The 27472-nt window shown below is 41.0% G+C and overlaps 1 protein-coding gene across 2 annotated transcripts in view; it reads right to left on the reverse strand.

Annotated features, from left to right (window-relative positions):
- Positions 1-498: 498 nt before the first annotated feature.
- Positions 499-27472, reverse strand: part of EPS8L2 (EPS8 signaling adaptor L2) — an 87616-nt gene continuing 60642 nt past the window's right edge. For both annotated transcript variants that reach the window (XM_083480108.1, XM_083480109.1), the window contains exons 8-21: positions 26141-26286; positions 20433-20512; positions 19499-19625; positions 18858-18946; positions 16232-16306; positions 15142-15290; positions 14324-14450; positions 12369-12478; positions 10170-10281; positions 9011-9127; positions 8144-8258; positions 6625-6808; positions 5679-5811; positions 499-4004 (exon numbers count right to left, since the gene is read on the reverse strand). In XM_083480108.1, the coding sequence (XP_083336234.1) occupies positions 3933-4004; positions 5679-5811; positions 6625-6808; positions 8144-8258; positions 9011-9127; positions 10170-10281; positions 12369-12478; positions 14324-14450; positions 15142-15290; positions 16232-16306; positions 18858-18946; positions 19499-19625; positions 20433-20512; positions 26141-26286 (1636 nt within the window). In that variant the 3' untranslated portion in view covers positions 499-3932. The remainder of the gene's footprint in view (positions 4005-5678; positions 5812-6624; positions 6809-8143; positions 8259-9010; positions 9128-10169; positions 10282-12368; positions 12479-14323; positions 14451-15141; positions 15291-16231; positions 16307-18857; positions 18947-19498; positions 19626-20432; positions 20513-26140; positions 26287-27472) is intronic.

Consider the following 27472-nt stretch of genomic DNA (forward strand, 5'->3'; position numbering starts at 1 on the left):
TGATCGCCGAAAAATTGATGCTTTTGAATTATGGTGCTGGAGGAGACTCTTGAGAGTCCCATGGACTGCAAGAAGATCAGACCTCTCCATTCTTAAGGAAATCAGCCCTGAGTGCTCACTGGAAGGACAGATCCTGAAGCTGAGGCTCCAATACTTTGGCCACCTCATGAGAAGAGAAGACTCCCTGGAAAACACCCTGATGTTGGGAAAGATGGAGGGCACAAGGAGAAGGGGATGACAGAGGACGAGATGGTTGGATAGTGTTCTCGAAGCTACCAGCATGAGTTTGACCAAACTGCAGGAGGCAGTGGAAGACAGGAGTGCCTGGCGTGCTCTGGTCCATGGGGTCACGAAGAGTCGGACATGACTAAACGACTAAACAACAACAACTAAACATTTTTGTAGGTTCAAATATTGTGCAGCATTAATCTAGCAACTGGAATAAAGGGTGCAATTTTAAACTACAAATTTGACACATGTTTAGAAATAAACACAAACCATGGGTAAATTGTCTTTTAATTTTTCAGCCATCTTGCCACCCCCGTTTACAGTACATACATACAGTTCAGCATCATTAATCAAGTCATGTTTGGTTGAACAAATACGTCTAATCCCGCAAAGATAAAGGTATTTTCCATTAGATATGCTGCAAATACTCCCAGTTAAGTCAACATGGTTTATCAAATGCAGTCACCAAGTCAATGGTTGGTCCACTGACTTGTCTGAGATAGGACTATTCTATGGCTGTATGTGTGGCCACAGTAGTGTTACCAAATGGGTCTACCAGCAGTATACCCAATAATATGTTCACCACAGATTTAACAGAATTAGAATGTCCACTTCTATTAATGTTAGCCATTGTTAACACACATCAAAATATTAGAACAGAGCAATTTATTAATTTCTTATATTTGTATCTCACCCTTCAGGGAGCTCAGACGTGGTTTTGTTTCACTTTGCTAGACTTTCATTACTGCCACTCTCTATAACAAGCATTTTGCTTGCTTGATCAGCTCTGTAAGTCTGTTAAACAAAAATAAGTGCATATTCTGCTAAGGATATACTTGCCATCTTCCATACATAATATAAACTTTATACTAGCTCTGATTTTTAACATGTTTAATTATCTATGCGCAGCTACCATTAAAATATATAATGTGAACATAATTTTCATCTAGTTATACCTTCATGAGTTTTTGTTCTTAGGAACCTTGACTACATTTTATGTACAGATAATCTAAATCCACTGTGGCTAATGTACAAATAATAGTAATAGATGAAGGAACATAAAGCAGTTATGTGTGTATTTCATAAAGGCTTGGTCCTGCAAAATTCTCCAGGCATGCAAAGGAATCGAGCTTCTTTAATGACAGTATAATGGGGCTGTTCATACCATGTACAGGCTACATGTTGCAAGTCATTGTAGAAATCAGCTATAGGTTAAATACATTTGCATTTTCAGACTTCAAAAGTCTAATTACGAGAGTATGTAGCAGTCATTTTTGTTCATACAAGTTTGTCAGGCTTCTATTTCCAGATGTACTACTAGACGTTAAAGCTTAAATAAAGTTTTATTGACCACCACCATCACCAGCTATTGTTACAGATTGTGGTCGCATGTCAACTGCATGCTTTACAATGCTGGGGTAAGTAGTTTCCCAGCAAGTGTGGGAGAAAGGTATAGTCAGTCATCCCCTATAATATGTACAGAACAAGACAAAGCATCTGAGAGCCACTGCTGCTGTGGGGTTTGGCTTATATCTAATTGTCCAAAGGTGATAATTGGCTATAAAAGGGAGCAGTGTGGCATCTGCATCTTAGCATGATGAACTGACTGCAAACTCTGTTACTATCAAACTGCAGCATGAAACTAAGAATTATAAAAATATAATTTGGGGTGCCTTTATATTGTCTTAGGGGTTCCAGGCAGGTACAGCATGTACTGCATGAACTTTCCCACCCTTTTCTTCTTCATCATATGGACTGAAAACTTTTTATTTAATGGAAGTTTCAATTCATTACAATATTCCCTAGACATGAATGGGTGGTATTCAGCTAAATGCACAAGTGGAATGATGTTGCATGGCAGGACTTCCCATCTCCTTTGCAGCCCTAACCCTTCGTGCCATCCCCCAATCTGCTCTGGAAGGTTTGGGGAAACCCAGAGCAGATTTAGGGGGTGCATGGGAAGGGAGAGGAGGGAAAGTACCACTGTGCAAGTGGAAGTTGTTCTGCTCACGGAAAGCGCTGCTAAGTGCTACATTGAATACAACCCAATTTGTCTAATAGGCCATATAATCTGTAAATTGGATAGCTGGATGCTTTGAGGATGGTGAATGCACATCGGGTTGAAATTAAATCTCATATTTTCAATCGTCTTTTGATTGGTTATGATCAACTGGGTAATGCTGTAGCTCATAAGGATGAGTGCAAAGACTTTTTACCTATTAACTATTACACAATTAATAGGTTGCCACAAAGGAAATTTGACTATGCACCCATTTGCCATTCTTTTCAGCTCCACTTCTTTCTTGAAAACAATAGTCTTGTATAGTACAGGGAGAGAGAGAAAGTTGTCCCAACTCTTGTATTTAGTAACTAGCTATTACCATTCATCTACAAGTAGCAAAAGGTCATTCTTCACTGTAAAGCCTATTCTAGGCACTGCTTAGTAATGGGTGAAATAATGGGAAGCACAAAATGTAAAGATTCTAGGTTTCTTCTAATATCAATCAGTGAGAAAAGGCATATGATGAATATATATATGTATACAGTGCTAATGACCAATTCCAATGTGATCCACACTGCTGACATTCCTTTTTTCATGATAGTTTGAATATTTAATTACCTAAGCATCATGGATACTCCATCCCTTAAGGGTCACAATAGCACTGTGTGGGGTCTTGACTTTGCAAGAATGGAGGCATTCAGAGTTAGTCCCAAATACGATGATGGAGACTTGAAGGTATGATGACTAGAGGGGTGGTGGGTGGGGAGGCAGGGACACCAATGCAACTGCTAGGCCAAAAGTTTATCAAAGGACTTCAGATTATGCATTTAGCTCATATTACAACTTTCCCTGGAGATACAGCAGTTAATGGTTATGACATTAAAACTGCCCTCAGATAAACCGTGGCTATGTTTGGTACATGATGGCTTCCTTGTACCCTGTTGATGGCATATAAAAGCAGTGAATGCAGTTTAGAGCTAGGGAGGGAGAAAAGACGAGTTGGTTGCCAACTTCATTCTAGAAAAATCCCAAACCAACTTTAAATCACTTGCCTGCTAGTTGATCATCATCTTGTCTTGTGTTGGTTTTTTTTAATATAACACATCACAACAGTGGCCCCAGAAGTAATCTCTCCCCTCCCCTTCCCACTTTAGGCTAATCCAGGCTTTGTTGTGTTGTGTACAAAAACACAACTGAATGGTCAGCCGGCCTGTAGTTTTCAAAATACAGGGCCTCAGAACATCCTTATAGGCTTGTATCATTTCTGCCCCCAGCCCATTCTATGAGGCTTTTTGAAAATAGTGAAGGGCCACACAGGAAGCTGACTGCCATAGATCATTTTGAGGCCATTTTGCTTCAATCCAGCCTTTGCTCAGAATGTCAGTTCCTATCCTTACCATGCTCTGAACTTCACGCACATAACATTTATGTATAAAATATAGAGATATAAAAATAATACTTCATACAATACTAGAACCTCTCTCCCAATGCATGCCACGTTAGTGAGGGAGCATGGCCTCACTAACAGTGCTTGAAGGAACAGTCAATCTAGATGGCAATTTACATTGCTTAGGTGCTGATTCCAGCAGTCTTTTTTCCATTTTTCTTTGTTTTGCTCTCTTTCCCTTTTTGTTTTTTGTTTTTGTTTTTGCAAGTGTGTGTGAACAGTGTTGGGGCAAGGGGGGGGATAAGAAGATAAAACTTAAATAGCAGAATCAATCCTTTCTTGGCGTCGTTTCATGATTTCTTGAAGCTCCGACTCCCCTCTGCTTTTCTGGAATAAAAGCAAAAGATAAATAATGCAAACTTTTCAGTGACCTTTGAGTTACTATACAAATTTCTAATTTGAGTGACTTTGGTGAACGACGAAAGGAAGGAACAGAGGTGAAAGCTCACAGCTGTGACCTACAGAAACTATTGTGCCTTAAACACTGAAGTTGTGGGTTTCGTATCTGTTTCTCAATAAAAACACTTGATAGATGTCACTGCAACATTTCTACACTTTGCTTAACTGTAAAACTCCTGCACAACCAGCCAATTCTCCACTACTTCCCCACTTATTTCATCACTATTTTAGGGTCCATATTATGGTTGCCATTCCTCCAGCTTTGGTTGCTGATTGTCAAAGGAATAACTGCACAGATAAATTCACCAGTACATTTTGAATAAAATCTCAAGAATACTGCACACAAGTATATTCATCACTCATTGACAGTAGCATCAATAACTTTTATACTATATCATGTTAGCTCAACACACAATTCCTTTCAGAGATGGGATATACATCAATACATAGAGACTGCAATATACAGTGGTGCCTCGCAAGACGAAAAGAATCCGTTCTGTGATTCTCTTCGTCTAGCGGTTTTTTCGTCTTGCGAAGTAAGCCCCCATTGACGGATTAGCGGATTAGCGCTATTAGTGGCTTTTAGCGGCTTATCGGATCAGCTGATAAGCGGCTTAGCGGCTTAGAAAAAGGGGGGGAGGAGGGGAAAAACCCCGCAGGAACTCGCAATACATTTTCGTCTTGCGAAGCAAGCCCATAGGAGATTTGTTTTGCGAAGCACCTCCAAAACAGAAAACTCTTTCGTCTAGCGAGTTTTCCGTCTTGCGAGGCATTCGTCTTGCGGGGCACCACTGTATCACGAATCAGGATAGCTTATAGAACTAATGAAGATCACAACAGCTAAAGAAGACTAAGGCAAGTGTGGGCCTCCAGATGTTATGGGACTCCAACTCACATTATTCCAGATCACTGGCCATGGTGGCTGGGAGTGATGGGAGGTGGAGTCCAATAATATCCAAAGGACCACAGGTTCTCCATCCCGGACACAATGGGCAGTTTTTAGGCCCTAAAATGTACCATGGTCATGAGAGCATGTTTACCCGTGATATTCACTTATCTGTCAAAGTCAAACATGTATATTTAAGTGGTGTCTAAAGTTTCAAATGCTGGCAACTAGTTTTTGAGTTACTGTTTTTTGAAACTACCATTGCATTTCAGTCACTTCTTTTCCCAAAATGTTTTTGGGTTGCTTGAAACTTGGCAACCCTGCACAATCCAATGAAACATCACAGTAAAGCGCAGGCCGTGTCAAGTAACCTAGTATTGTCAATGAAGTTTAAAAATGTTGGGGAACAAACTTCATCAGCTCCTTGAAAAATGTATCTTGCTCTGAAAATTCACATTCTGCTTTGAATGTGGAAAAATAATGAATGCCTGCTTCTGCCCTAAGCTTATTTACAATAGCAAATTGGTTGGAATTCTTGTACCAGAGAAACAGAGTCTGTTAGTCCAAGCACTACAACTTCTCCTTCTGTAGGAGGAACTAGCTTCAATAACAATATTCTTATTACCCACTTTTTACAGTCTTGATGCAGCCTTCAAATGTTTACCATCTTGAAACCATCTAATATTTTTGTCCTAATAAATAATGTGCCATCTTACCTCTAGGAGAGACTTTTGCACTGTGATTTTACTATACACTCTGGCACCCTCTTCTCCACATACTTTTTTCAACTCTTCTTTGTTCAGAGAGAAAAGTTGTGCCCCTGTTAGTATGCCAAGATGGTCCACAGTTCTGGGAAAACATAAACAAGTAGCTTTATTCAAATTCTTACTAGGTTTGAGAGATTAAATAAAAAGACAGGAGGCCATCAATGACATCTTGTCCCTCAAAGTCCAATAGCTGCCAAGTGGGTTTCTGAATGCACAGGTAATTTGGTTATGTTTCATAACTTTGGCCTCCATTCTTAAGTTTCATTAAGCTCAAAACTCATTTGAGAAGGTCCCTTAGCCAGCTTCTCAGTGCTCGAGGTGTAAGAAATTTGAGAAGAGGCTTAGCTCCCCGGCTATGGAACCTTCAGAGCACATGATGGTAAATACTTTTAGACCCCTTTCTTCAGCCCCTTTAGCAGTGTGGGTGCTGCCACCTCTGTATGCTATTCTAGGTAAATATAATGCTCCCATCTGTATGGTTCAACCTGACACTGTATTGACACCCCCATATAATGAACAGACTGTCCAAGGGCCCATTCATCACTTTCATGGCATATTAACTTCTGACTATTGCAAGATTACTAGAGTAAAACTGAGCACACACACTCCAGTGATCTGCAAACAAGTTTTACATTGTGTTCCTCTGAAATGTCCCTCCTCCAACCAGCTGGACTATTCCAGAAGAAAGAAGATAGAAGAAAGAAGCTCTCAAAACAACAGAGACCTGAGAAAACATGTGGTTTGGAGTGCAGGACTCCCTTCTGAATTTCTTCTCTCCCCGCACCCCTGCTGTGCAAGTAACTTAGTTATTAAGAAAACTTTTTATTCCACTGTCCCAAGTTCACCTCACATGATACAAGAGGAGAAGGAAAGAAGAGTAGAAAAAGGAACACACCCTTTGCTGAAAGAATTTGCTTCCAGCCATGCTTTGACCTCCTCAGCATTGGATTCAAAAGTCAGAGGCACATGAACCTGTTGAGTCTTCTCTACTTTAAAGTTTCTCTGGGGTGGTTGTACTTTGATATTGGTGATCTTTTTCAGCAGTTCATCATTGACCTCATCCATATGATGAATCAGTTCTAAAAACAGCACATAAATTTGGAGAGAAGGGGAGGGAGAGTGCAAGGGTTGTCAAACTGATTAATGAACAATTCTTCAGTGAACAATTATTTAATCATCTATCTCTGTCAATTAATTGGTTAAAATTTAAATGTATTTGCAAATTACCAAATCTTCATAGGCTTCTACATACTGAAGAATGAACAAGAACTTGGAATTTAACAAACAAAAGCAACCATTTGTTATTAGAAAGAAAGGCCAACTTCGATAGTTTCCTTACCATCTATTTTAACAAACACACCAGAACCAATATTGCTTCCAAAAATTACAAGTTCTCTCTCATCTGCATTGCTTAATTTTTTTTACCTCACTAATTAAAATCATCCCCCAGCCATTACTTCAGCTAAAGCTTTAGTTGGTTGGTCTGATATTTGCAGTCCCACAAAGCACAAATGAAAACCAATTTGTTCAAATTGAAGAGTTACCCTTTTATATCAATTTAACCAGTTTAGGTAAATAGACGTGAGTATTCAGGTTGGGATAAGCAAGCAGTATTACTTCTGCATCTATCCTGTGGAGTTAAGTACACATGAAAAACAAATGCCTAATCTTTTCCCCACCCACATTTTTTCTGCTCCAAGTTCACCTCCAGGTGTTTGTATGGCTAAACGCACATGTTAAGCCCCACGTGGAGAAAAGTAGCTAGGAGTCATGGTATGAATAGGGAGAGCAATATGCACCCCGCTCTCACACCTCTCCCACTCCAAATTCCTTCCCCTGAAAGTTCTTCTCTTTAAAAAAAATGAATAGGGCTAAGGTTATTCTGTGAGTATTTGCATGTCATTTGCAGTTAGTCTACAGTTATGATGACTGATTTTAACGACTCCCACCAGAATTTATGTTTAAAGTGATGGCACACACTGAACATTTTAACTGAGAGGAAAAGAACATCAAATATCCAGGGGCCATTTCTTGTGTAACATTTTGATCTAAGGTTTTGACACTTATATGTGCACAATAGGTGCTCTCATATTAGTTAAAAAGATCATGATGTACAAATCACATGTGTTTCATTCCAGCAACTGGGCAAGGATCAAGGCTGCATTTATATAATGTAGGTTTTCAAGTTGCCCTTTATACATATGTGTGATGCTATACGTGGTACTCCTCCCCCCCTTGTATTTTGGAAGTTGAAACCAAAGTACAAATTTTCACACATGAAGTGGTTTTTAGCTGAAGTGTTCAGACTAAAGATCAGGGTTTTTGGCCTTTATAATATCAGTTGCATACTATGTCAGAAAATATAAAACACAGCTTGTTCAGAGTGCTAGGCATTCCGACAATTGTATACTTACGTTCTTTGGCATCAGGAGAATTTCGGGCGAGCATTTCCCCAGCATAGCTGGCAGGTAACTTATGTGAGGGGCTGGATGGTCCAGTTCCCCTTGGACTCAAGTCTCCTTTGTATTTCTACAAATAAAATAAAAATAAAAAAGCTGTCTCATTAAGTGCAATGCTTTCCTTTTAAACACATTCCTACTGTCTTCCATTCCCAATTGCTGGGATGAAGATCTATAAGAGCTGAACTATCACAGCACTTCTTCTTCTTCTTCTTCTTCTTCTTCTTCTTCTTCTTCTTCTTCTTCTTCTTCTTCTTCTTCCTGCTGCTGCTGCTGCTGCTGCTGCTGCTGCTGCTGCTGCTGCTGCTGCATGATCTATGGAGTCTCCACTTTCATTCTGTGTTGACCCCAGATATTCCTAATTGCCAGCTGATGAGCATCCTGGTAACTCCAACATACTAGACTGCTGTTGGGCACTTGGTACAGCTGACAGTGGAGATGGGCCTTTGGCTATTTATGCGAAGGCATTAGGTCCTTTACAGAGGACTGGTCTATTTGAAAGGCTGCCAGCCCCAACTCTAAAGAACCATAAGAAGGTTGTACACAGGATTGCCATGAGGATGAAACTGGGGAAGAGAACTATATATGCCCCTCTGATCTCCCTATAATAAAAATAATCAAATGTATGGCTACATTGCAGGTTCATGTGGCATTCAAGACTGAACATATGCACAAATTTATTTATTCACATTCATTTATATTTAAGAAGAATTTATAGCTAGGACAAACCTGTATTTTGTAGACACTATCAGAGTGAGTTGGTGATTATTTAAAGTAACTGCTTTAGAGTCTGATTGCAGTGAATCAATGGCTAAATCTCACCTGTTCAATTAGCCCATAATCCTCCAGTTTCACCAGATCCAAGATGTTAAATGGGACGTAACCAGCCTGCCCACTTCTATTTCGCAGCTTCCACCACTGTTTATTATCTTCCAACACCTGCAAATGTTAAAAAAATATTCATCAGCTGGGAAAAAGTAATTAATGGTTCAAGCACCACATTGGGCAAAAGATTCCTGCACTGCGGGGGGTTGGACTACTAGATGACCCTTGTGGTCCCTTCCAACTCTACAATTCTGTGTTTCTATGATGACTTTTATGTAACTCCTTTGCCATTTTTATTTCTTTCCTTTCACCAATATACTGAAAAGCATCAAACTTACTCTTCCTGTTCCTATCCTAAAGAACCTGTAAAGACTTTTGCTCCAAAATGCCTGTGTAGCCTATAGGAAGGTCTTGCTAATAAGGAACAGGTAAATTTACATCCACTTCTTCCCTCTGCTTTTTGGTCTCCATCTCCCAAACCACATTGCCTTCAGCTCGCTGCTGATTCATCCCTATTAGTTCTTTAAAAATAAGAGAATGTGGGCCGTATGAGCAGTCTCTCCAACACTTTAGTTTAACATAGTGTATTGTTGTGAATTCTGCACACACAGTGTATGCTCTCTCCTTCTGTAGACTTGGAAGGGACCCTGAAGGGTCATCTAGTCCAACCCCCTGCAATGCAGGAATCTCAACTAGATCATATATGACAAATGGCCACCCAACCTCTGCTTAAAAACCTCCAAGGAAGGAGAGTCCACCTCCTCTTGTTGGCGTCGGCTGCAGTGTAAAACAGCTCTTACTGCCAGAAAGTTCCTGCTGATGTTTAGTTGGAATCTTCTTTCTTGTAACAATATATTCTATATAGCATTATTGTCATGGAGGGCAGAAGGATTGGTGCATAGCAAGGGTGATCAACTGACCCTTTCCAATAATAATGTCTTGGGGCAGATCCACATCATAGATTTAAAGTATATTTAATGCACATGACTTCCCTCAAAGAATCATGGGAACTGTAGTTTAAGGGTGCTGGAAATTGTATCACTGTGAGGGGAATACTATGGTTCCCAGGATTCTTTGGGGAACTCATGTGCTTTAAACTTGTGTCGGGTGTGCTTTAAATCTATGGTGTGTTTCTGCACTTGTTCCATTCTTTTACCTCCAGAATTTCCTCCTTCAGCACTGAAAGTTCATTGGCATTTCGAGCAGTGAAATCATAGCGGATTTTGGCATATCTCTTTGACGGGGCCATACCCTGCGCCTCAAAATTCCTGCAATAAAGACATAATGGGATTATGATTGGCCTCCTCTACCTGTTGAAATAAAAACCATCTAATCTAAAACAACGTATTAAAATCAAAAGATATATCATTGAACTTTTCCATTTTAGTCTAGTATATAGACCACTTTCCCTAACAACAACACATGGTTCTATGAAACCATAGCAAACCATAATACTAAAACAAACAGTAAACAAAGTTGAATAAAAATACAACCCATTGGAATAAAATTCTAATTCAAATCACAATAGCTCTCTTAATTTAGTTCATGCTAACCCAGGAATTTGGAAGGATATTGGCGCTGGAAAGTGTGTCATGCTTTTTTAAGACCACTTTGTACTAGCTAAAAGAGAAAGTGTACAATGGCAGAAGGGACTGCATCTTTTGTGATGGATGCGGATATACTTTCTCAGTCAGGACCATCTGTTCCTCTAGCATATACCTTCTTTTAGCACCTTAAAGATTCATTGTGCCATAAGCTTTAAATGCAGGTCTTTCAGATGCCACTTTTGTGTGTGTGCTTCCTGGCAGAGACTAATATGGTGACTCTAGCATTTGTATGCCATTTATTGGAGCTGGATCAGAGTCACTGAGACTTGAAAGTTCTTACCTGGCTGATATTTAAAAAACAACAACACAATACAGTATTATTTGAGGACAGGCTTACAGGCTGAGATAAAACACAAGTATTTTTTATCACTTACCACTTGCATAGTTTCAGAACACTTAATAATATTACTTTTCTCAAGCACTCATTACAGTCATACCTCGGGTTGAATGTGCTTCGGGTTGAGCGCATTCGAGTTGCACTCCGCGGCAACCCGGAAGTAATGGAGCGCATTACTTCAGGGGTTTCGCCGCTTGCGCATGTGCAGACACTCAAAATGACATCACGCACATGTGGGGAAGCGGCAAAACACGACCTGTGAATGCGCAGACGCACCGTCGCGGCTTACGTTGCGTTCAGGATGTGAAAGGGGCTCCGGAACGGATCCCGTTCGCATCCCGAGGTACCACTGTATTCCCTTCTATTAATCAAAAGCTTTCTTAGGCTTATATCAACATCTTTCATGGGAAACATACCTCATTATTCTACTACTTTTTATTAGTATTACTGGTTTGAATGTAAGAATTTCCCTGCATAGCCACTAAAGATCCCTCTAATACATTCACTTTTAAAAACCCTCCTCAAAACTTTTATCAGATTGTAATGTGGTTCATTGGTAATGTGATAAACAGTCATACCTTGGTTTTCGAACAGCTTAGTTCTCGAACGTTTTGGCTCCTGAATGCCACAAACCTGGAAGTGACTGTTCTGGTTTGTGAACTATTTTTGGAAGCTGAATGCCCGACAGGACTTCCACAGCTTCTGATTGGCTGCAGGAGCTTCCTGAAGCTAATCAGAAGCCACACTTTGCTTTTCAAATATTTTGGAAGTCGAACGGACTTCCAGAATGGATTCCATTTGACTTCCAAGGTACGACTGTATAGCTTGCTATGAGAATTCTTCTTGTGTTCTTCGTTCAGTCTTGCTGTTTTGGGACAACGTTTGGCATTCCCACCAATAAACCCTCACAAAACCTCATAACTGGTTAAAGGATGAAGTCATCTTTGTGCACCAGAACTTGGAATCAAGACACAGGGAGTCCTAACATACTAGACAGGAAGGGAGGTAGTAATCTTTTCCAGCAGTTCTCAGAAAAGAAGCTAGGAATAAGCAGGAGAATGTGAGCTATATTTACATTGTGTGAAGCATGCCAGTAACATAGTGAGTCATTGGAAGGAATAGTTGGGACTAGTAGAATGGAAACCTTAAGGATAATTTCTGCCCTCCACAACCAGGTAGTTAGGCCTACACTACAGGGAGATACATGGGTGTCACTGACTAGCATTTCCACAGTAACATATAGCTGAAGAAAAGTGTGAGCTGGCATCATTGTGTTAGCATTTACTCATTCTCCAGATACAGCTGTCAGTAAAGAGGACAGACCACCTAATTGAAGTTCATTGACCAATGGTGGTTGGTGGACATACATTGGAAACACCTGGTCTATTCTATTCTATATGCTAGAAATTACCTGTTCACATGTTGAGTAACATGTTGAGCAAAAGCATCCACTGCTGGACTTTGATCAGATGTCTGGACAGGCTTTATGTTCCGGCTGGAATATCCATTAGGTGATGACAGCTTAGATAAAATGGAAGAAATATTATTGCCAAAGTGAGATACAGCATGTCAACTGTCTCAGCATTCAAAGTCATGAAAGTGAAATGTAGCTGTATAACTCATGCCTCTTTCTTGAAGAAGGAGCCAGATTTGGGTAGCTTTCCGCTGACTAGAAAGCAGCTGTTTGAGCCTCTCAAAGTGCAAATAAGACAACACTAATAATTTACCTGCCAGGCAGTGGTCACTCTATTTCTTGCACTAGAAGACAGAAGATCAAATGACAGCAAGGTGGGTGTGGTGTTTGGCAGCAGCCACATGTGTTTGAAGGAGACTTTACTTGGGAGTCAATGCAACAGTACAAAGGGTAACAAGTGTTTCACTTCTGGGGCAGGGTTTGGTATCAGCAATGAATGCCTCCTGTTCTTCCAATGAACATCTATTTGACCTTTGAAACCTGTGTTTCTGTGTCTTTCCAGTTAGCTGTGTAATATTACTTTTTTTTTTAACCAACTGTGTTTGCTTCTCACATGAATATAGTGCAGTATTTCATAAACACCACTGGGCAAAGTGCTGCTAGTGACACAATCCAGAACACAAATCTGTGTAACATTTTGGTTATGCAAATTTATATGTATAGTGACTCAGAGAAATTAAAGCAGAGGATACCTGGCATCTCGCCAGCATTGCACTTCTTAGTGTCCCCAGCTGTCCTATAAGTAAAGTTGTGTTTGGTTTTTTTAAAGGGGTTAAATTGCAAAATTGTGGAAAGTGGCAGGAGATAGGAGGCCTGCAGTAAAATTTCCTAACAGCACCCCTGGCATTAGGTGCCACTTCCCTGAAGCTGATGAACTCAAATGTGAATTCTCACACAGTAAGTTTAAAAGCAATTTAGGAATCTTTCTTATACTAGATCAGCTTATTTGTCTCCTGAGGCTCATTATTGTCTACTCCGACTTGCAGCAACTATCCAGGATCTGAGAAAGAAGTCTTTCCAGTTACCTGTTTCCTGATACCATGAGATACCAGGGATTGAACATGGGGTAATTTCAGCATGCAAAACTACCACTAAGCAATGGCATCATGATCATCATCATTTCCCACCCAATAAATTTCCTAAGCTAAAATACTGTACACAGCTGCTGGACTTCTGATTCAAATTAATTGCAAGAGATGATAATCTGGGGGTTCTTCAGTCCCTGGCATATTAATTTGTAGCCTCCATAGGTCTGATTCTCTGCTCAAATATTTGATTTATACAGGTGCAATTTGACCGATATTGCTACAATGCATTCTATCACTGAAAAGGAGGAAACAAAACTGAAACGATGGCCTCAGTTGAGCCATATGCATGCTTGCTTCTGATAGTGGGCTGCTGCAAAATGCAATCCAGCAATCAGGGCTGCAGACATGCAGTGCTAGCCAGATGATTAGTGACAGGCCCTTTCATGAGGTTACAGGAAGAGCACTGGAGGTACAATTAATCCAACTCTACTCCTTCCCTTCCATTAAGGGTAATAATCTCACTGGTCTGGAGGATTTCTTTCAGCATCACACAGAACATCCATTTGTGCATTTCCCATTTGCAGGTAGAGATATGCATATGGAAGGCTGCTTCTGCATATGTGTGTTGCCAGCTACATTGTGTTGGGTTACTCCGGTTTAAACAGCTCTCAGTGTGTCTTTGATCATCTATTCATGCGAGGAACAATAGGAATACCAAAAAGAAGTAGGCATTTCATTGGAATAATTTTTCCTTTATTAGCCATACATCTGCCTGCTTGTATGCTTGCAAAGTATTCAGCCCACTAAATGAGTAAGATGAAAGAAGAGAAATTAGGAGGGGGTGGAGTTAAGCCTGAGTCTCACCTCATCTTGCAGGTGGCCAATATCTATTTCCCAAGGGGCTCCACGGAGTATTTCTAGAGGTGGCTCCCATCCGTTGCGGAACTTTGGAATATAGCTTGGGATGTTGGCTTCTCTTGGCCACTCAGCTCTTGGAAACACATTGAGAAGAAGTTTATATGCTGCAAGAACCTTATGGCCCACTCTACTATTCTAGGCTACAGTTGTCATTATAAAAGTCCAACACGTATTTTAGAAGTCAGCAGACTGATGCTTTAAGGTCACTAATTGACTTAAGTGACCAAATAACGCTGGAGACAGAGTGTTTCCCCCCTGTAGAGTTGAATATAGATTGAAAGGCAAATTGCTGCCCATGGTGTAGACACCCATCCCACTTTGGGTTTTGGTAAACAGGTTTTACAGGTTTTTCAATGGTTAAAAACTCTTGGGGTGGAAAGAGGATTGTGTAGTGTACACACAAGAGAAGCAAATCAAGCATTGCTACTCACAAAACCAGTTTTCAGTCTCTTAACACCTACTGTTGGACTCTAATCTAAAGTTTTGTTTTGTTTTTGTTTTGCTTCCAATACCTTTAGAAACATTGATAGGTTTCTAAAGAGGTGTGTATGTGTGTTGTTTGTGTCAGAGAAAAATCTAGTTTCAGAACCCCTTCATAAAGTTTTAAGCCGATAATGCAAGTTGAGATATTCTGCCCCATTTTCTAAAGAAATGCACATTATTGACCCAGTTAATGTTTCCGTTAATGATCTCTCAAGGGGCTCTCCCCTTTACCAGCTTCAGCCAACTTTATATTCTCTTCTGGTTCTCTCCTTGAAACTAACCTTGACCTTGTCCAAGTCTCCCCCAAGGACTCCCACAGCGTCATCTCCTTTGGTGTCAGATGCCCTTTCAGGAAATCTGTGGCGTCTCTAGAAAGAAGTGGGCTGACAACAGATCTTGCAACTTCAGGACCTCCACAGCTATTGACTATCTGGATAACATACGAGAAATCACATAAGTGGATTTTCAAAGGTGTTTCAAAATGTTTGAAAGAAAACCAGACCCCAACTCTCTACTGAAAATATTATACGGGGTGGCTAATGGAAAGCCTAAAAAGCAAAATGGATAGTCAAATTCAAGCAGTTCAGAGGGCTATTTCCAAAATAATACTATTGTGTATTCTCAGGATAGCTCCTGAATTGAATATTCACTGTACTCCCACATTTTAGCTGCAAGCACACTTGACAAAGTTAACATGGAGCAGGTTTTCACTTTAATCTTCATTATATAAACAAGGTGTTGCACATTAGCACTTATAAGCACAACATGGGTTATGCCAGACACACCAGAGCCATTCCAATAAATGCAGCCATTGGGTGATGAATAGGAGGTAATGTACTGTCTACATTCTTTAATGCCAATTCTGCTTGTTGAATTCTCACAACATGATTACCCCTTTTAGTAGCATTTGTAACAGAAAATAGACCTCCATCACCCACCAATTTAGCTACCCTGAGCAAGCTGGCATAGGGTTGTGACATTCAGAGCCTGTAAAGATTACTATAAGAGTTCCTGCTCAGCAAAGGATTTCATCAAGTGAAGATTTTTCCCATCCCAGCAATGGGAGAAACTGAACTAAGAGCCTCATTCTTTTGTCATGAGTTTCTGGCCATCTTTTGACTCACTTCAATCCTCCAGTGTAATCCTTTGGCACAAATCAGAGGTCGTTGTCCAATGTAAGTTTATAGTTATAAAAATGTTACATATACCTAAAAACATGTTTAACATTTGTTAATTTATAGGTGATTTCTGAATGGAACCTCAGTAATAAGATGTACCCTTAAATGGGTTATTACTCTCTATGCCAGGCGATTATTATGGTAGCAATGAATAAGGAAGAATGTTGAAATTATATAGTAAAGACAATTATACCAATTCCAATGGTCCAAACAGGAAATGCACTAATTCTGAAGCACTTGGATTCTGGATATGTTTTCTCAGTTTGGCCTAAAAAAGGGGAAAAATGAAATCAGGTTTAAACTAAATTTGATTTGCTGATTTCTAAGGGTGCTTCCACACTATTGCTATTTTCAAGTAGGATTCAACCACACATTGGAAAATTCAGTTTGTGCAGTTATAGTTGATTGGGAGGTCTTGTGCGACAAGCTCACTCCTCCAAAATATCAGACTTTTTGCAATAAGGAAAGTGATAGGAAAATGCACTGGAGAGTGTGAGGGAACACATCATTTGGTGCAATGTCATCAAACCTCTCCACAAATGAAAATGGATGCTCATTAAATAGCCAATGTTGTCTAATCTGCCGGTAAACAAATCAGGATGTATGCTTAATAAACAAGTTGTCTGAAAGGCCCTAAGGTACAGAGATATCACTGTTTTCTTAAATTTTCATAGTCAGAAATGAAATCAAAAAAGCAGAAATATTTAGCTGTAATTCCAAACCTTGAAGTAAGGTTTAGCTGGCATGGGAGTCAAGCTTTGTCATAATTGGAGAGTTTATGTGTTAGTCCTCTGCTATTTATTTAGGTGTTAAGCTATATTTTATTGCAGAAAAACACTCAGGGTAAATTCACAGAAATAACATAAAAATAATTCACACACACACACTCTAATAAAACTAAAACAGCTGCATCAATCCATTCCTACCCAGACAATGAATCCACAGAAAACTAAAGAGTAGTCATTTATTAACTCTTGCCTAACAACCTCCCAACTTCTCCAGGCTGTGTTGGTCACTGGCTAAGATGGCTTAAAAAAAAAAAAAGACTACACAAATTCATGAAGGAGGAGGATAGACTTATCAACAGCTTTTAGACATGATCAGGCATAGGCAAACTCAGGCCTCCAGATGTTTTGGGACTACAACTCCCATCATCCCTGACCACTGGTCCTGTTAGCTAGGGATGATGGGAGTTGTAGTCCCTAAACTTCTGGAGGGCTGAGTTTGCCTATGCCTGGCCATGATAGTTAAATGGAACCTTCATTTCTAGAGGAAAGATATCTTTGAGTGACAGATGCTGCAAATGACCAACAGGGGTGACCATCACCTCATGGCCCCAATCTGTGGGCTTCCAGAGCCATCTGTATGGTTGCTGTTGGAAACAGCATTGGAATAATAGTCCCTGATCCAATCTGGCAGGGCATGTTCTTATGTTCTATCATTGTAACTGGAAAAAGGGGACACTTCCTGAGCATTCCAAGCCCAGTAAATTATCCGGCATATTTGAACAGACAGTGCTTAAAAGTGCTTAGGTTTAAAAGCAGAAATTGGAAACCTCGGCTTTCCAAATGCTGCTGGACCACAACGCTCATTACCCCTGACCATTGGCCATGCTGAATGGGGCTGATGGATGTTGCAGTCCAATAACACCTGAAAGGTCACAGGTTTGCCCCTGTCACTGCAACCCTGGCCTAAGGCATTCCTGATATTAGCAACCAACACACATGGTACTGTATAGAGTAACACCAGCAAAAAATCCAGGTCCTTGAACCAAGAGTCTTCCAATCTAAATATTAGTTTGGATTTCAAAGTTTAACTTGTACAGGGCTTGTTTCAGTGACGGAGTGTGGTCTTAATGTTATCACACAAATTGCAGGTCACTGGTGCACCCAAAACCTCAAATATTTGTATTTAAAATGGGTTGCGTTGGAAAGAGAAACAATGAAAGGGATTTAGGAGGATGTCAAATGCAGCCAGCAGCAGTTCAGATGAATGCCCCTTTTATTTACATTGCTGGGAATTTGCTGTAGTGGCAAACAACGCCTTTCTTTGTTGAAGTGGAAACAGTGGCTCCTCAATACATGACAGTATTCTGCTTTACTGATATCTTGCCTGTTCGCTATTTCTACTGTGACTGATATAGGGGCAACTGAGCATGTGAAAATATATGGGTGGTTCAGAAACTGTTCATGGTTAGGGCTGCCACATTTCAAAAAAGTAAAATTGAGCTTTTTAAAGGAAGACTCCAAAATGGTTGAGCTGCTCCCCCCTGGCCCCCGGAAGCCATTTTTACACCCGAAAATCAGGGCATGCCAGGAATTTTCCTGACGTATGGCAAGCCTATTCATGGCACTGGTGCTTCTTCCACTCAGCTACATGGGGATTAGCAGAAAATATTTATTATATGACACACAGATTATGGCTTGTTAAGGGCTTGCACAGACAATCAAGCAATGCGTGCCCCAACAGCATTCTCCTCCATAGTGTGATACTTGCAGAAGTTAATAGTGGGCCACGTGTTGCTCAGATTTGTTATGGCCTTTGGCTAAACAGTACATTTTTGACTGACTGGACTAGTCAGAAGGCAGGGAGGAAGCGTGGCTTTGGTGCAGGAGGAAAATTGTACTTCCTTCTGCTTTCTCATCTTTCTTTATCTCAAGCAGAGCTAAGTACACAGCCTTGATATTGTCCTGATAAGGAGAAACCATGTTCTTTGGATGTAAAATCATAATCCTTCCTTGGTATAAGATGATGGCATGTAGTATAACCATTGCCTGTCTAGTGTAGAGACAAATTATATTGTGCCTTTTGGTTCTTACCAGGAGATTTAGTGCCAACTTTGTTTTCTGGAAGCAGTCAACGAATTCAGCCTCATTTGGGGGCTTTGCCCTCAGGGTCAGAACTCCCTCTTTAAAGCAAAACAACAACAACAACAGTGAATACAAAGAAACAAAGGAGAGGAAGTTAAAACCACGTGGTTTTTAGAAAAGATAACATTAGCTAGGAGTTGCTGGGAGACTCCTATGCCTTTCACAGAACCACAGTTCCCAGAGCAAGTTAACAGTTAACCCCTCTTCTCAGGAAATTTTGGGAATTGTAGTTCTGTGAAGGGAATGGGAGTCTACCAGCAGCTCTCAGCACTCTTAATAGTGGGGTAGGAGAACTGAAAATAATGCCAATATATTTCACATTTGGCAACCAATGCACCGCTTAATTTCAGACAGAACATGGGTGGATTAGGCTAAAAAAAAACCGGGACACAAATTTTCACAGCCCACTAAGTGGCTATGGTGGCTCATTTACCAAAAGTAATGCATTTAGCATTAATTCTGCAAGTATATACTTGATTCTTTTTTAATATATATTTATGTGTGTGTGTATCCTTGATTCTGACCAACTAAGTCTCCTAGACCAAGGTTCCCCACCCCTGCCCTGAAGCTGGCAGTCTGGCCCTTTATACCTGCTGGACCTTTCTTCTTGTTCTTCTTTCCCTTCTTCCTTTGGTTCAGCTGTTTGAATGCTTCTGCAGCTTTCTGAAGCTTGGCAACAAACAGCTCAATATCATCTAGAGTGCAGTTTAGGATTTGCTGCAAAGAGAGAAATGAAAAACAATAAAAATGGAAAGAGAGCCAGAGCCTTGTGCATGCCTCTCTCCTTGTCCCTTCTGTCCCTCGCCACTGAAGACCAAACCAGACGGGATGCTATTCCTGTGAATGCAGATAATGTGCACAGGGAGTGTGAGTGAGTGTGTGTGTGTGTGTTGTTGTTGTTTTAGTCGTTTAGTCGTGTCCGACTCTTCGTGACCCCATGGACCAGAGCACGCCAGGCACTCCTGTCTTCCACTGCCTCCCGCAGTTTGGTCAAACTCATGCTGGTAGCTTCGAGAACACTGCCCAACCATCTCATTCTCTGTCGTCCCCTTCTCCTTGTGCCCTCCATCTTTCCCAACATCAGGGTCTTTTCCAGGGAGTCTTCTCTTCTCATGAGGTGGCCAAAACACACTCGTGTGTGTGTGTGCACGTGTATAAAGAGCACCTGTGGGGGTGGCCTGAGCAGCCTCAGGACTAATGTGGTTGGGGGAGTTTAATTCTCTCATTTCCTGCCATTGGCACCACTGGAAGATTCCCTTGAAATGAAAATATCAGGTTCAAATAAGCATTTTTTTGTTGGGACCCTGACAACAAGAGAGAACATCAAGCTTTTACTTCCCACTCTCATGGTCCTTAGGCTGCTCTGCTCTGTATTTACATTACAAAACTGAACATGACTTGTGTTCACAGAATTAACATTGTATTTGGTTTCGTCCTTAGAAAATGCATCTCCACCCTGTTCATCCCCTTTTCTCATCCTCCCACATAAGTTTTTTGTGATTTTTTTTTAAAGTCACAGCTAACCGTTTCTTTTTCAATCTTCTGTGCTAAAATTGCCCGGGACTCTTCATAGTCCTGAGAACTGGAGCTTCGTCGATCATATTCTGTCAAACACACAAAAAATTAGTTATCAAAAAGAAGAGGTCAAAAGTGGAGAAAAATTCAAAACACCTGGTTTCTAAAATTGACTTCTACCAAGATAATCTGCAAAGCATCATTTGATACGGATAATCATTAATATTATTGGTAACATATGGTAGGTTATGACTGTTTATAAAGGGAAGCAGAGGGAATTATTGTGGAGAGAAAATTGCTAATTAAATATCTCAGGAGGATAAGGCACGATATGCCAGTATTGTAAACCTTGCTGATTTATTTTGTTGACTTGGACACAAAAGAGCAACCATACGTTAAGAGTCAAACAATTCATTTAGTGGGATCTGGAAAAGCTCCATCTATTCTATTGATACAGGACTCAGTTTTGCAAAATGAGGTGCAAAGGCCTCACTGCCAAGAACCTGTCTGTTAAAAGCTGCAGTGAGATTGTTCTTGTGCACAGTTCTCGCAAGCAGCTCATGTATATCTTTTTTCAGCCACATGAGAACATAAAAATAAGAGCCCTCTTGGATCAGACCAAAGACCTATCTAGTCTAATATTCTGTTGCCACTGTGACCAACCAAATGCCCATGGGAAACTTATAAGCGTAAACTGAGTGCAACAGGACTCTCCCAACCCATGATTTCCAGAGGCATGCTATCTCCAACACTGGAAGCTGTACAGAGACACCATGGCTAGCAGCCTTTGATAGCCGTATTCTCCATTAAACCTTTATACTTTAGGGGGATTGCAGCAATCTCATAATCATTTTGGTTATCCCTTTTCTGAAATTTTTCTGGCCTGATCTACAATATCTTGCTTACTGCCCAGAATTCTTGGGAATGATGCACACATCATTCTAAGTAGGGTTTTGTAAAAAGGCATTATGATACTGGCAATTCTTTTCTCCCCTATTTATCCCCAAAAGGGAGTACACCTTTTTAAAGCAGCCACACACTGGGCTGACTTTTTCATTGGAATACCCACCAAAAACTCAGTATCCCTTCTCTGGGCAGTCCCAGTGTGCTCAGAACCCAGGAGTGTATATTTGCTCCAATGTGAATCACTTTATGCCCCCTTACCACATTGAAACACATTTTCCATTTTAATGCCCATTCATATAGTTTGGAAAGACCCTTTCAGAGCTTTTTTGCTATCTCTTCCCTTTTTTCTTTTAACCATCCTACAGTAAATAACTTGGTGCCAACAGCAAACCTGACCACTTCAATGCACACCTCTAACTGCAGATAATTTATGAACAAGTTAAGACGCACAGATCTTAGTACAGATTCTTAGAGACATCTCTCCTTTCTGAGAACTATGTATTTGTTCCTACTCTCAATTCTTTAACCAGTTACAAGTCCATGAGAGGATCTCTCCTCTTATCCCATCAATGCGAAGTCACTCAGAAGGAGTCTTTCTGAAAGCTCAACTAAACAATGTCTATCAGAGCACTCCTGTTCACATACTTGCTGACGTCTTTGCCACAAAGTGGAATCTGGTTGCTTTGAAAACAGCATTCTTGAACAAGAAGAGTCAGTGTGCCAGGGACAGATGGTGCATACAGTGCACCTGATCCAGTCCAGAATCCTGGTGCTTACACTCGCAGAGTTCATCCTGCCCACCCCATATGTCCTTCAAATTAATAACTTAAAAAATGGGGTGGAAACTCAGCTATTTTCCAGAGGCAAGGTTAGGGATTAACTAGGGAGGAAATGCCTTCTCATGCTGAAGCAAATTTGTGTCAGCGTGCAAAATTCACATTCTGCCATAAATAAGGAGCTCTGTCAGGAAAGAAATAAAAAGCAGAGGCCATGAGCAGCATGGGATTGTAAGCAATGGTTCAATTGCATCGCCAGTATATTTGAGGCCAAGACTGCCAACTTTTGTTATGGCACCTGCTCTTGTGAATTAAGTGGGAGTCTAATGTACAGATATTAAGCAAAATTTTAAAAAGAAACAACCCATCAGCTGCCAACAACAAAAGAGGTTCAAAGACTCTCTCAGGGCAAATCTTTTAAAAAGTAGTATAAACACCAACAACTGGGAAACACTTGCCTGCAAGCGCTCTAATTGGAGAACAGCCTGTCATGGGCTTTGAAGACACAAAAACTCAGGACACAAGGAGAAACGTGCTAAGAGGAAGGCACGCTTAGCAAATCCACACTGTGATCAACTCCCACCTGGAAACCAATGTCTCCACTGTGGAAGGATATGTGGATCCAGAATTGGCCTCCACAGTCACTCACGGACTCATTGTTAAAACCGTGTTTATGGAAGACAATCTTATTCGGCTACGAGTGATCACCAAAGAGAAGAGCGTGTCAGGCTGCTCTTATGGGCACAAAACAGGGCCAGGTTTTAAAAAGTGACATGTCCCAACCCTTTCCAATCCCGCTGACCTCCCATGACTTCCTAGACTTAACTCCAAAACATTTAGGTCCCTTCTGCACTATGTATTTAAATAAATATTATACCACTTTAAAGAGTCATAGCTCCCCCCCCCAAAGAATCCTGGGAACTGTACTGAGAGTTGCTAGGAGACCCAAATTCCCTGCCCTGAGCTACAATTCCCAGAGTTCCATGGGAAAAGGGATTGATTGTCAAAACACTCCAGGAATTATAGCTCTATCAAGGTTTCCTAACAACCTGCAGCACCCTTAATAAACTACAGTAGCTGAGATTCTTTGGAGGAAGCCATGGCTGTTAAAGTGGTCTCCTAGTGCTTTAAATGCAATAGGGAAGAATAGCCATGGGCACATGGGAGGCTACACGTACCGCCCATCACTCACATTCTTCTAGTAGCACAGAAAGGATCAAAATGATGAGGGATGGGCAGGTTTAAGACAAATTAGGACAAAAATAAATACAGAACTGTCTAACGGCCCCAGGCTGCTAGGATTTCTAGCTGACTGCTGTCTTATACAGACGTAAATAGAACTCAAGAGGAACTCTGTAGGAACTTGTACAATCCTCTACAGAATCCAATTTGTTTTTCAAAGTGGTTGGTGGAATGTGCGTAAGCACCCCATGCTATAAACAAAGAGACAAATGTAAAAGTAACCTGCAGAAATTTAACAGGCAGTGTATGCAATGTTTCTGGTAGACACTCCTCCACCCACCCACTTTGCATTTGTAAGATTGAGAAGGAAACAAATTCTTTAAGGGTTTAGATCATTTTTCAGTGGCAAGAAGCAAGGATTCGGGCAAACGAGTCAGAATACAGAAAATGGGAGTTACTGACATTGAGCCACTACCCATCTGCCTACATGTCATGTCATCTCCAAGTCAGGGAATTCAGTGACTCGTTCGGGCAGGTATTAAGTATGCCTTAGCGAGGAAGCTGCCACATCAAGCCCTCACTTTTCATTCAGAGGATTACTGTTCCCCACTGTACATGTCCAACTCCATCTTTTCAGAGTGCAGAAAGCAAAAATCGCTTTAGTATCAGTAAGTATGATATGAAAACATTGACAAAATGTGCTGTGAAAAGTGATATTTGGGGGGCAGGACTAACTAGGAAACATCATCAATCTTACAATGTATTTTTAGTTTTCTCAAAAAGACAACGAGCATCAATTCTCATTTTGGGGGTGCCAGTATGAGGAGTGTTTTTTTAAAATTTATATATAAAAACTCTCTGCAACTTCTGCTGCTCTCTTTTTAGCTTCTGATTGGACAGCCAATAAGCTACACTCATAGCTCAAGTCATTCTGGAACACACAGGTACACATCACCTGGGAAACTAGCTGATTCCACAGGCTGATAGGTTTTTGTACCTATCTGATTGATGGCACAGCAAAGACATTTGTTACTTATATGGACATCATCAAAACACCCATCTCCCATTACAGTTCTACATTATTTCCATTATGCAAAACTAGATTTTAAAATAGCACAATATTTCTCAGGATCAGAGACCAGCAGATTTAACCATTTAAATTATTTCTAGGGGAAAGATGTTTTTGGTCCAATATACAGTATGTTCAAGGCAGCTTGAGACTTTCAGTTTGAACAAGTTTTCAGAGGTGAATTAATGCAGTACACAATAAACACAGCACACATGCCTTCACTTCAGTGAATGGCTTAATTCTTTTAATTTCAGCCTGACTAGCTGCATGTCAACAGGTAATGCTTTCCCTCTGGCTATAGCTCTTTAACCCATGATGGGTTAAAGCATGGGTAGGCAAACTAAGGCCTGGGGGCCAGATCTGGCCCAATCGCCTTCTAAATCCAGCCCATGGACGGTCCGGGAATCAGTGTGTTTTTACATGAGTAGAATGTGTCCTTTTGTTTAAAATGCATCTCTGGGTTATTTGTGGGGCACAGAAATTCGTTCATTTTTTCTTCCCAAAATACAGTCCAGCCCCCCACAAGGTCTGAGGGACAGTGGACTGGCCCCCTGCTGAAAAAGTTTGTTGACCGCTGGGTTAAAGTGTGTTTTGCTTTGCTGCCTGTCATGCAGCTATTAAAACACATAGTGTCTTTGTTCACAAAAGAATGGTGCCACCTCTGCTCTGGTCCTTCTGCTATTCTGTAGTAGAAATTCTCCAGACTTTCCTAACAATCTTATGTTGAGAAAAGCTGTATGCTATCAAATTGTGCTTAAGTCTGTATGAAAACAGCAGGCTGGTAGAAACATATTGTTTCCTCTTGCAGCATACCTGAAGGAGCACCTCCACCCCCATCGTTCAGTCCAGCTCTGAGGGCCTTCTGGCAGTTCCCACACTGTGAGAAGTGAGGTTGCAGAGAACCAGGCAGAGGGCCTTTTCGGTAGTGGCACCCGCCCTGTGGAATGCCCTCCCATCAGATGTCAAGGAAATAAAAAACTATCTGACTTTTAGAAGACACCTGAAGGCAACCCTGCATTGGGAAATTTTTAATGTCTAATGGTTTCCCATTTTTTATGTGCTGTAAGCCGGCCAGAGTTATCTGCTCTCCCTTCCTATCCACTGGAGCAAGCAGGACACTCATGTTGCAGTACAGGAGTGGGGCAGGCGGGGAGAGGAGGCTGGGCAGTGGGACTAAGATAAGAAAAGTCATAGTTGCATCCTTTATCATTGCTGTGGGGTGATAGGCAGAAATGATGGTTCTCCAGGTTGAGACCTGACAATGCTATCATATAGTGTCGCCTCCCCCACCGTGGTAGCCTTCAGATGTTTTGGACTACAACTCCCATCAGCCCCAGCACTGGCTGGGGATGGAAGTTGTAGTACAAAACATCTGGGGGCCAACAGGAAAAGGCTGGCATTGAAAAATCAGTACAATTAACTTTCGTTGGAAATGCATGCATCCTTGGTGGGATGGATTCAGTCTCATTTATAATATACTCTGGATGCATACAGCACCTAATACAATGAATAAGCATTATTCAAGCTATTAAAAATGCTTTTCAGTTTAAGGATCCTTTGCTTTAATTACTACAGCGAAATAAATACTTGCCATTGGGCTATTTTACCTGAGTGGTTAAAATGGAGAAATCAATGAAGATGAATAGAGATTTTCCTGTTCTACTGGGAAACAGCACATGCCTAATCATGTTAGGACAACATAAGACTTTCTGGGTGAGTCACAACCCAAAGCAGATGCTTGCATTAGTCATCAATCTGAACTAGTCACCAACTGCCTTCTATACCTGGCTCATGATGCTGTGAAGGAGGAGCCACTCGATTCTGGTTGTTCTTTGGTGAGCCTCTTGCTTCATACTGGAAAGGAATTGGAGCTGGCCCTTGAGGTGGTGGGAGGATGGATTGTCTCTGTTTAATCTTCTCTTGGTTTACCCTGAAAAGGAAGCAATGGATCACTCCTTTTACCAGGACACCCTGTCTATGACTACAGTTACAAGGTTTTGGGTAGCCCTGCTGCCCAAACTGGTGTGGGCTAAACAGTTGACAACAACCAATAATACATTTATGCGCTGGCTCCTAACCTGTGAAAAGTTGCAAGGGAGGAGCTACCAGGTTTAATTTCCTTAGGTAAATGTAACACAGGGTCTTTGCTTTATTTACAACTACACCAGCAGAGGATAAGTGGAGGCAAACTAACTAGGCAGATCTCTGAATATCAACTCTGGCTGCATCGAGAGGACAGGGGACCCTTCCTCAACAATGTGAGATGGGGCAGAAAGGGATTCTGGGTGGAAGAGAAGATGGGGACATTTCCCTCTGTGAACTTCCTAACTTAAAATCCAAGGATTATTTTGGGTGACTTTCCCCTTCCTGCATAAGTTCCCCACTTCCCACATCGCTAAGGAAGCCCCCACCCCTGATATTCAATAAGGCTTTTTGAGCAAAGGGATGCAAATGGCTGCAGTGGGAAGGGTGGATGGGGAACTTTCCTTCTGTCAACTTCCTTAAAGTAACATCTTAGAAACCAAACTGGGAGACTCCCAACTATCAATAAATTGTTTCCTAATACACCTAAAAAGGGAATGGAAGGCCAGCAGCCATGACAATATTGTACAGTACATGGTCTAGTTTTTATATTGGTTTAATGGTGTGGATTGCCGCTTCTGTGCGGGTTGCATCCCACACTGCTTGGGTAATGTTTAAACAGGGGGACCACACAGGAGGGTTGGGTACATTATGTACTTCTTTGGGCAACTGCCATTGGCTCACAGCAAGATGTAGTGTTGGCATGGGGATTAAGCAAGAAAACTGTGCTACCCACATCATCTCCCTGCTTAAACATGAGTAAAGCAGAGAGTGAACTTAACCATGCCAAGATGAGATTTATGCAATTCATTCATTCACGAAAGTCCCAACAATTCCCATTCCCATTTAGTAAAATAAATAAATAAATAAACAATGAAGTCTAGTTCAAAGACAACAGGGGAATTGGTTCGGTATATGATAGGACTGAATGTGGGCACATCCTAGTATCATCAGGATATTGTATCTGTAAATGGAACCCATCAAGATGACTCATGTTCCTTAGAAGTTAGGGTATCAAAAATAATCCCTTGGAC

This window comes from Podarcis liolepis (assembly GCF_965112155.1).
Source record: "Podarcis liolepis genome assembly, chromosome: 1".
NCBI lineage: Eukaryota > Metazoa > Chordata > Lepidosauria > Squamata > Lacertidae > Podarcis > Podarcis liolepis.